Source organism: Pelodiscus sinensis, chromosome 3, assembly GCF_049634645.1.
Source record: "Pelodiscus sinensis isolate JC-2024 chromosome 3, ASM4963464v1, whole genome shotgun sequence".
NCBI lineage: Eukaryota > Metazoa > Chordata > Testudines > Trionychidae > Pelodiscus > Pelodiscus sinensis.
Window position 1 is genome coordinate 102,735,087 of NC_134713.1, and position 11,055 is coordinate 102,746,141.

At 44.9% G+C, this 11,055-nt stretch overlaps 1 protein-coding gene across 12 annotated transcripts in view; it reads left to right on the plus strand.

Annotated features, from left to right (window-relative positions):
* Positions 1-2,216, plus strand: part of UTRN (utrophin) — a 569,920-nt gene extending 567,704 nt beyond the window's left edge. For all 12 annotated transcript variants that reach the window (XM_075924350.1, XM_075924351.1, XM_075924354.1 and 9 more), the window contains one exon: positions 40-2,216. In XM_075924350.1, coding sequence (XP_075780465.1) covers positions 40-48 — 9 coding nt within the window. In that variant the 3' untranslated portion in view covers positions 49-2,216. The remainder of the gene's footprint in view (positions 1-39) is intronic.
* The last annotated feature ends 8,839 nt before the right edge of the window (positions 2,217-11,055 follow it).

Here is an 11,055-nt window from a genome sequence, read left to right on the forward strand (position 1 = left end):
GGAGTACTCACATTATGTATTAACATTGTTTCACTACAGGCAATGTGAAGTATTCATTTGGAAGGCAATGAACGTTTCCTGACCTGCAGTATGGCCCTTTTCTACAAACAGCAGTCACAAGTTCTACTTAGAAAACTGCATGGGACCTTCAAATATACTGTTCAGCTCTGATTGTGTGTTCTACTTGAAATAGTAAAACACTGAATACCCAAAGATGAGGAAGTTGTGTTTTTATGATACAATGTTCTTTTGTTCTTCCCTTTCTATGCAACTGTAAATTAATGGATAGTGGAGTATTTGGGAATGATTATGCATTTGTCATTTGATTTGTACAAATATATAACATTGGGAAAGGGGGCGGGGGCTTTATATATGTTCTTTTTAATAACAGTAAAGAGTACTGCATAGGGTTTGGAGCAAAATGTTACATTTATACATTCCTTTCGGTTCTTTGCATTGTAAAACATTTATTTTCTGTTGTATTTGTGGTTCTGTACAGGTTATTTATACTTGTGTCAACCGTCTAACCAGATGGATTTCTGAAGACCCTTGAGTTGTCTTCAAGATGGGCAATATAACAAGTTCATATAACTTGCACAATTATTATTTAACAGAAAATATCTTATTGCTCATGTGTGAAGAGTAAGCTCCATTTAACAATTGCAGACCCAGTTTTAAAACTTCAGTAATAAATGCCATGCACCACACTGGCATTTCTAACAAGTTTTATGTTGTCAATATTTTTTGTTTTATTTTTAAGTTTATTTCAACTTAGAAATCATGAGAGAGCTACATGAAGATTTAACAATATTTTAAGTTGTTTTAGTAAAATCTCTCTAAGGAAATGCAACCTTATTTTCTCCCAGAGACAAAACTTCTTGTGCCAAACTTTTTTTTTAAGGCTTCATTCTCCAATTTGCAAAGACCACTTAGCAGCATCTTTATACATAACATCTGCACATACAGACATTTTCTATATTTGTTTTGGAAATCTTTAATTAATTGAGAAGCCCTTTCCAATAATATCCGGGCTATAGCATTTTCTTTAAACCAGTTCAGGGCACCTGGATGGTTTCATTCAGTCTTCCTCTTTATTTTTGAAATGCTCATGTGTTGTTCATTTAGTTATGTACTTAAGGCAGGAATAATTTTGGAAAGGTTGTGTCATTGATTTATGGTAAAAATATTCAAATTAGCAATCCAGTGATGGGTTTCTCTGCCTTCACTGTTGAGTTTATGATGTTGCATGGACATTTGCTTTAATTTCAAAACACACATTTGATTGGTAAATTTCATGCAATAATCCATTTTCAGATATCATTTGAGGAAACAAAATCATATACTAACATAATGTGGAAGAAAAATCTCTGGTCTTGAAGAACCTATACATTCTACAAATTGGTGATTCTGAAGTATTCATTCTGGATGGCATGCAGGTAAACCTCAGGACTATTTTCACTGAGGTAGTTCCTACCAGAATGCCCTACATTCATAATTTTCACTCATGAATGAATGCTTAAGGCATGGCCTGAGCACAGATTCTAATCCCATTACTGATGTGGATTCCATCTGAAGCTGTATGCACAGAATTTAATCAACCTGCCTCCATTTCCTCAGTAAAATGGGATGATAATGCATACTTACCTCTCTGAGGTGTTGTGAGGCTTAATTAATTAATGTCTGTAAAATGCTTTGAAAATTAATAATGCTATATGAATGATAAGTATTATTATTTTTAGATGGGGGGAGGTTGGGGGAATTGTCAAGACGGGAAGGGGAGAGATCTGCTATTATGATTCCTTGATCTTAGAAAAAATATATTTGTAGTAGAGTTATTTTGAGAAGGAAAATAGTTTTACAGATGAGGAAAAGCCATGACCGCCTTTCTACCTCAGATCCGTCTTCATGTGTAATAATGGAAATAACTTTATGCTGTGTTCTCTGCAAGGTATTTTGTTTTTACCAGGCCACATCATATCAAAGCAAGAACTCCTCTTAAAAATTCCCTGAATTGAAAAGGTCTCAGTAGTCAATTTGGTGGCTTTTTTGTTATGTGAAAGGTTATGTATAAAATTGTTTTTCTGCCTGTGTTTGTATGCAAGCTGTGTCCTCTCCTCTGCTGCCAAGTAAAAGCTCCTTAAAACACTACATTGTAACATTCTTCCTCGGAGACAATAATAAATAAAAGGAATATATTGCAGTAACATTAAGAAAAAGTATGGCATTCTCTTGAGTTTTGTGGTACAGAATGATCACACTTCTCCCTTCTAGTCTGGTTATATGCTATAAGTTTCATTTGGAATAAAATTAATTTTGAACACAAGACTGCTTTAATATTCCTCAGCTCCGAAATAAACCACATTTTAAAAACTATTCCCATGGGAAAGCATTTCAGGCTTCAAGGTACATTTATGAAAATAACATCGGGGAAATAAAAAATAAATCTTTTCATATTCTTCTGCAGTTTTGCTGCTTTGGTGACACAGACAGTATGTAATCTTTCTCTGCTGTATGACGGATTTAAATTTAAAGAACCAAGCAATTAGAGGTTTGCTTTTTTAAAAAAGTGTGCTGTATATACTACAAATAATATGTGACTACCCTATTGAACATTGGAATTGCAAATTAATTTTCCAGTTTCATTGGAATTCAGTCCTTCAGTTCAAAGACATCCTTGTGTTATTCAATCAAAAACATATATTTTGTAGCTGGTGGCATTTCATCACTTTCTGGTTTTAAGTGTGCTGTTATAAAGACATATTAATCAGTTCCTAGGAAATCTGAGTCTTTTAAAAACATACTTTTTACAATCTGCTACAGTTTCCAAGCAAGGTTGGTTGACATTATATATATTTATTAAGAAACAAGCTATGAGGAGAAAGGTCCTATTTGCAAATGATCCAGTAATCAACAAAAGAAAAGAAATAAGAATTCATCTGCTTTGAAATTGCTACTTTTGATGGGAAACTTTACAATGCCAGCCATTTGTTCTTCATTCATTTAAGAATATGCATTAAACTAGAAAATTTTAAAGGAAGGAACATAGCAAACACAGCCTTTCAAATGTATGCTTGCATGTCTTGAGAGGAGAAGGGGAATAGGAGAGAGGTGGAGCAGTGGTCTAACACATGATTTTCAGATGCACTTAGCGCCTTTGAACATCAGATCGTTAATGTACTCTCGTCACACCTTGGAGATCACACTTAACCCTTAAAACATTAAAGACAAATGCATTCATTTTAATGCATCTCCTGCCTAGTAATTAGTTGGTTCCTCTGGGTTCTGTGGACCCTCCCCGCAGGCTGGGGGGGAGGTCTTTTAGATGTGGGCGGGCTAACGCCTGCCCATCTCCCAGATACCAAATAGTCTCTCCCCCCAAAAAACAATCTCCTGCCTAGTCCTCTAGTGCCTCTCTCTTCCTTTATAGCCATTCCAACAAAATATCTGCCTTTTTTTTTTCATTACCTTTAGCAAAAGTATCTCTTTGCTAGGCTACCCTACCAGCACCCACTGACCTCTGGAACACATACCATGTATGGGCTGGCTTCATGTTCCCAATGTGTCTTCTCTTATGCTGCTTCTTTGCTTCCCTATGGGGAGCCATTCTGGTTTCCAAGTCAGTTTTCATACGCTACCGTACCCACTGTAGCCTGGCTTCCCCAAGCTGGCTCTTGGTCTGAAGGAGTGGTTCTAGCAACCTTTCCCAGTGGCAGAAACCTTCTGAAAGTCCAAATACACTATGTCCACTGCATCACCCTGCCCAGATGCTTGGTGACCCCCTCCAAGAATAGTACTTGGTGAAATATAATTTCACTTTATAAAAGCTGTCTTGACTCATTCTCAAAAAGTTGGTTTCATCTGTGTGTCTGATAATTCCATTTTTTGCAATGGTTTCATTTCATTTGCCTGGTCTGAAGTTAAGCCTACTGGATTGTAACTGCCATGATTGCCTCTGGATCCTTCTTTTAAAAATTGGCATTATTTTGGGTATTCTCTAGTCATCTTGTACAGAGACTTATTTAAGCACTAGATTACATAGCACAGTTAATAGCTTTGCAATTTTAATTTGTTTGAAAACTTTTCTACTAACGCCTCATTCTGGGACAGTTTCTCAGATTGTAACCTAAAAAGAATGGTTTGAGTGTATGGCTCTCCTTCATAGCCTCTGTAATGAAGACAGATGCAAGGAATTCATTTGGCTTCTTCGCAATGGCTGTATCATCCTTGAGTGATCATTTAGCATCAGACATTGTCCCCACTACCTGTTTGGCAGGCTTTCTTCTTCTGATTTACTTAAACATTTAGTTTTGCTGCTAGTTTTGGAGTCTTCTGCTAGTTGCTCTTCAAATTCTTTTTTGGTCTTTCTAGTAATACTTTTACACTTGACTTGCCAGAGTTTATACTCTTATTTATTTTCCTCAGTAGTACTCTGGGATTCCCATTTTCAAAGGATGCCTTTTTGCCTTTAAACTGATGTTTACCTCCAATGGCTATTTTTTTATTTTTTTTAACCGTTTTTCATTTTTCATGTGGATACATTTACAACCTTCTGTTTTGGTGTTTTTACATAGTCTTCATGCAGTTTGCAGGCATTTTACCCAGTGGCTTCCTTTTTATTTTTCATTTAACAAGCTGCTTCATTTTTAGGTAGTGCTCGTTTTAAATGCTAAGTTGTGTTGCTTTGGCCCAACACACACACACACACACACACACACACACACACACACACACACACACACACACACACACACACACACACACACACACACACACACACACACACACACACACACACACAGATAATACACTGAATTACATTTTTGGTCTCTACTACCAAATGGTTCAATTATATTCACCTCTTGGGTCAGATCCTGTGCTCCATGTAAGACTAAATCAAAGATTGCCTTTCCCCTTGTGGGTTCTAGGGTAACCTGTTCCAAGAGGAAGTCGGTGTCTAAGCATTTTAGCTCTGCATTTCTTCCTGAGATGCCATATATCTGGTCAATTTGAAGATAGTTGATATCTCCTATTAATATAGTGTTTTCTGCCTTTGTACCCTTTCTAATCTCCCTGAACATTTCACAGTCCCCATAATCATCCCAGACAGGTAGTTGGTAATATATTCCTATTGCTATGCTTATTGTTGAAGCATATATAATTTTTATCATGGGGATTCTGTGGTACAGTGTAGTTCATTTAAGATGTTTACTGTTGTGGGGGTTCGCCGTGCTCCCCCTCCTTTCCTTCCCCTTTTGTCTCCAAGTCACAGTCCCCTTTCTCCGTGTCGGTGCTTTTACAGCCATGGAAGTGCGGGGAGGGGGGTCCGGGCCCACCCTCTCTCCCGGACCCCAACCCAGGGCCCTAAGGACAGACTCCCTAGGACCTGTCCCACCGGAGGGGTACCGACCCTCAACCCACCTGTGCGCCGGATCCTTGCCCTGCCCTGCCCTGGGCTACTTCCACCCCTATTGCTGTCTATGGCTCACCTACGCTCTCCACCCTCGCTCCCCTCTGCACTCCTCTCCCCCTCCTTCTGGCTCCTCCAAGCCTCCATTTAAACTTCCCGCAGCCGCTGTGGGGACGCCTGATGTCACCGCCGTCGGCCGACGCCAACCTCTGCAGCCCCTCCCCCCCCTCACCTCCCGCCGGCAGTTTACTTGCGGCGCCTTCTGCTCCACCGCCCAGCTGAGCCACCGCGCTGCAGTGTGCGCACGCCCTTACCGAGCCCCGCGCCGCCCCCATTAGCGACAGGGTGATTGCGGGGTCAGTGCGGGGTGGGCCTGCTTCCCCGGGGTATGCGGGTCCCGCCCCATCACAATTGTATTTGCCATGATACATTCTTTCACATATAGTGCCACTCCCCCACCAACTCAACCTATTCTGTCATTTCTATACACAGTATTTGGTGTATTTTAACTCTGGTATTACCATGTCCCATTGAATATCAACAATCTAAGAAGTTTCTGTAATGTCTATTATATCAATTTGTTCATTTAGTACTGGGCACTGTACTTCACCCATGTTAGTATCAAGACTTCAATATTTGTATTTCTACTAATTGAATCTCTCTCCATTATCACCTTGTTCCGCCTAATAGTTAGGGTTTCCTCTTTGAGAGGTATCCTCAGTATGAGAGGATACTGTGACATCATCTGGAAAGTATAGGACTGACTATATTGCTAAGATTCACCTTGAGGGTGTCCTTGTTTGAGATTTTCATTTTTAATGGCACTGGGGGTGGAACTGTTCTATGGTGTGCCTGAAAGTCTCCTCTGTGTACCTCTCTGTTTCCCTTAGCACTTCCAGTTCTGTCACTCTGGTCTCAAAAATGCATATTCCATCTCTGAGGCCAGGAGCCACTAACCCTGAATTAGGGATGTTAAAAAGCATTGGGTTTTTTGTTTTTGTTTTTTGGCAGGTGTGGCAGCTCCACAGAAGCCAGTACACATGGGGAGCTGGCTTAAAAGCTGGCAATCCTCTCGGTTCCCCTGTTGATGGGTCTATTTAAGACACCACCTCTTTCCTCCTGTGCTGCCAGAACATTTGAGTTCAGATGGTTCCCCCAAGTAATTCAGTCCCCAAAGTTAAGTGTAAGGAAACAGGTGATTGGATGTTATTTTTGGAGACTGCTCAACTCTGGAATGTAATTTTCTAGCCTGATAGGCCTGATGGCTTTCTTCTTGTCCCCAGGCTGTGCCTGAGGAAGGGTGCAGGCGGCTTCGGTGGAATGCTCAACTGTATCAACTGAGAGAAGTTGATTCTTGTGATTTTTAAACAGTAACTGTTGTTTTTAATTGGGCATGTTCCCCTTGAGGCTTCTTATAATAGGATTCATTCTTTATAAATTAAGATATAAAATGAACGTTTAGTTCTCTGACCTACTTGGCACACCCACTGCAGAAGAGAGAGCTAGAATATGGGCTATTGAATGCATTGAAAGGCTGTGATGTTTTTCAACTGAACAATTCAATTTTTCCAGCAGCAAGCTCCTTGATCCTAGATATGTGCGTTAAGGACAACCTAAGCATGAAAAAACCCATTATGGATGGGGGGGGGGGGGCTGATGTCTTGTCTGCTTAAATCATTTTGACAAAAGCTCTGTGAGCTGAAACATTACCAGCAAATCAGTGTGCGTATTAAACAGGGTATAATATTGATTTATGTGACTGGTGCTAGAACACAGAAGTATTTCTCCTGTGGATTAAAAAGAAAGCCAAACTTCAGCCAGACTTGCAAAAACTCTGGGTGATGAGGTTGGTGGCAGTGTTTTGGGGCCTTCCTTTGGACAAAGATTTTTCTGATATTTAACTTTCAAGGGACTGGAATTTGAGCTCTACAAGATGGTATTTACATGAGGTCACTTGAGATCAGGCAAGTAGGGATGGATGTTACATGCACATAAAAAATTCTCATCCTCTGATCTGATGGGCACTAAATTCTTCTTGGATCAGTAATTGGAAGCCTCTCTACAGGGTTGTTTGTGTCACGAATAGGGAAAGTTCTTTGAGTGCTTGCTTATGTCCATTCCATCTAGGTGTGTGCACAAGTTCTGGAAGCTTTTTGCCCTTAGCAGCACCAGTTGGGCCAGCCAGGGAACTCCCTAGAATGGCACTGGTATATCCATGCATATAACCCCCGCTGGCCCTCTCCCCCTTCAGTTCCTTCTTTCCGCCATTAGCTTAGCTAGTAGTTTCTTTAGTGTGTAAATAGAGTAGTTCACAGTTAATTAAGTGTTTGTCGTTAGTGTAGTTAATTGTTCTGCTCCGGCTCCCCTCAGGGAGGGGAGGGCATGCCGAGCCCCACGGCTTTAAGCCCTGTCGAAGGTGCTCCAAGCCCATGCCACGTGGGGATCCGCACAAGAACTGCCTCAAGTGTCTTGGGGAAGGCCACCTGACAGATTCATGCAAAATCGGTAAGTCATTCAAGCCTCGGACCAAGTGAGAGAGAGACTGCAGGCTGAAGTTAATCTTAATGGAGTCCACACTTCATCCCGCGGCACCTGAGTCGGAGCTGTCGGTGAGGAGTGCTCTGGAGTTGATAGGGGGCTCCGGCCATCCAGCAGCACCGAGGCACCCGTCCCAGTCTCCAGTGCTGGCGACTTCAAAAAAGTCGAAGAGAGAGAGATTGTCCACCCGGTGTGAACAGGTGGAGCGCCGTGGGGCCTCCCCTTCCTCACGCAGACAATAAAGTCTGGTGAGGGCCGGCACCCCGGAGAACCAAGACCTGCCTGTGGAGGAGGTCATGCGGCCATCTATCCCGGATACTTTTGACGCAGCCCAGGAGTTGATAGAGTTGACAGCCTCACCAGCTTCGGCACCGCAGGGTACCGTAGAGCGTGAGACCAGAGAGATTCTCAGGGCCGGGCTGGTCTCTCCCTCATCCCAGGTACCAGTGGCACTGACACACTGGCCCTCCGGACCTCTGGCACTGGCGTAGTCAGCACTGGTGTGGGCACGCCCAGCACTGGAGCTACATATGCACTTAGTCTCCCAGTACCAGGAGCACCAGACATGCCACCCCCGACCCCCCCGCTGCACAGGGGTAAACCATCGGCAATGGTGCAGCAGGGAAGGGAGGTGGAACAGGCCTCTTCCACGGCTCCGCTCTGGTCGGCTTCTGAACTATCGTCGGAGTCGGATGGAGAGTCTCTGGTGTCGAGGGCATTCTCCCGCTATACTGTAGATACCAGAAGGTCATGGTCCTCATGAGCCTTGGAGCATTGGCACCGCTCCCATTCGGGGCATAGGTCCCACTCATGGCACTGTCAGGGTCACCATGACCAGAATCTTGTGCAATCTTGACCTCCACAGTGGCCCTTTTGGACACTGTAGGCCTACCACCAAGCCCAAGTCCCAGACCCCTCCAGACCGGGGTCGGTGGTAACGTCAGTGTACTCAACCCGCAGGATGGTTCCCTCAGCAACCCCGCATACTAGGGGTCCGGGATCAGAGCCCAGTCACAGTCCGCCAGGTTAGGTGGGGATATCGGCTCTCCTACCTCCTCACCCACCTTCGGAGAGGTCCTCAGGTGGCCAGGATGCTAGACCCACTCCTAGAATGGAGATGGGGGATCCACCAGACCAGGGAGAGTCATTGTCCTCTCCACTGGACGAGGCCTTAGATGACCCCTCCCCAGGCATGCCCACAATGGACATGCAGGCCCACCAGGAGCTGCTCAAATATCTGGCGCACTACTTAAGGGTTCAGTCTGAGGAGGTCAAAGAGGAGGCTGATCCAATGGTGGACATCCTTACAGCAAATGCCCTGGCTAAAATTGCGCTGCCTCTTAATAAGACGATGGCAAGGATTACAAAGAACCTGTGGCAGACACCGGCCTCAATACCCCATACCCAGAAAGAGGTGGAGAGGAGGTATTTCATACCTCAAATGGGTCATGAGCATTTGTTCTCTCACCTGTCCCCTGGCTCGGCAGTGGTTCAGGTGGCCTGTCAGAGGAAGAGAGAAGGGCAGCCTGGCCCCACCCCAAAGAGCAAAGAGCCCAAAAAGTTGGACTTGTTGTGGAGGAATGCATATGCCACAGTGGGCCTGCAGTTGAGGATTGCAAATCAGCAGGCAATGCTCAGAAGATATGCTTACAACTCCTGGGTGGCGATGGAAAAGTTTAAGGCCCAGCTCCCCCTAAGTTCCCAGCAGGGGTTCACTACGCTTAATGAGGAGGGCAAAATAGTGTCCAGGACAGCCCTCCAAATGGCCCTCAATGCTGCGGACTCTGTGGCACGGTCGATGGCAACTGGGATTGTCATGAGGAGGTGTTCGTGGCTGCAGGTCCCTGGCATCCTGCAGGAGGTGCAAATGATGCTCCAAGACTTGCCCTTTGAAGGTTCAGGGCTCTTTTCAGAGCAGACCAATAGCAGGCTTCATAGCCTGAAGGATTTTAGGGCTACTTTGAAATCACTGGGGATACATACGCCTGCCCCTCAGCGCCATACCCCATTCCAGACACTTCAGAGAGGTCAACAGCAGGGGCCCCGATATGACAGCAGGAGGCAGCATAGGTCCAGTAGCAAAAGGGGTTCTACAAGGGCCCTGCAGTGTAATGCAGTTCAGGGCCAGGGTCCCTCTAACAGACCCCAAGGCCCGAGGTCAGGCTTTTGAAGGTATGCCCGGGGATGGATTTCCAGTGCCAGAGTCAGTTCTCCCTTTCTCCTCCAGACTTTTCTACCATGGTTGGCTCTCCATCACTTTGGATCGGTGTGTCCTGAACACAGTCCAAAGAGGATACTCTATTCCTTTCCTTACCTTCCCACCTCCCCTCCCAGTCCCTTTTCAGGGACCCCTCTTACGAGATCCTGCTCAGGCAGGAGGTCTCCTCCCTCCTATCTTTGGGAGCAATAGGAGATTGCCATTACCAGGGCTCAACAATCTATTGAATCTACTCACCCGTGGCGAGTAAATTTCAGTCCGGCGCCCCGTTTACCAGCAGCGCGCACATGCGCAATGCGGCTCTTGTGCATGCACAGTGCAGGACTGGCGAGCGGCTTCTGCTGTTACCATTCAGGGCCAGGGGTTTCTACTCCCATTACTTTCTAATCCCAAAGTCAAAAGGGGGCCTTTGTCCCATCCTCGACCTCCCAGGGCTCAATGCCCACGTAAGGAAGTCAAAGTTCAGGATGGTCATACTAGCCGCCAACATCCCCTTCCTTGAACTCGGAGACTGGTACGCCGCCCTCGACCTCAAGGATGCATATTTTCACATTTTGATTGCCCAGCACCACAGGAAATTCCTGCACTTTATAGTGGGCAGGGAACACTTCCAGTTTGCAATCCTGCCGTTCAGCCTATCCACAATGCCAGGGTATTCACCAAGTGCATGGTGGTAGTGGCTGCTTTCTTGAGGTGCAAGGGCCTGCATATACCTAGACAACAGGCTGATCAGGTGCAGGTCCAGGGAACAGGTGCTCTCCCATATCGGGCTGGCCAGAGACATCTTCTCCAACCTAGGCCTGATCCTCAACGAGGAGAAGTCTACTCTCACCCCCACCCAGGTGATAGAGTTTGTGGGAGTGAGGCTGGATGCCACCCTGGGCCATGCCTC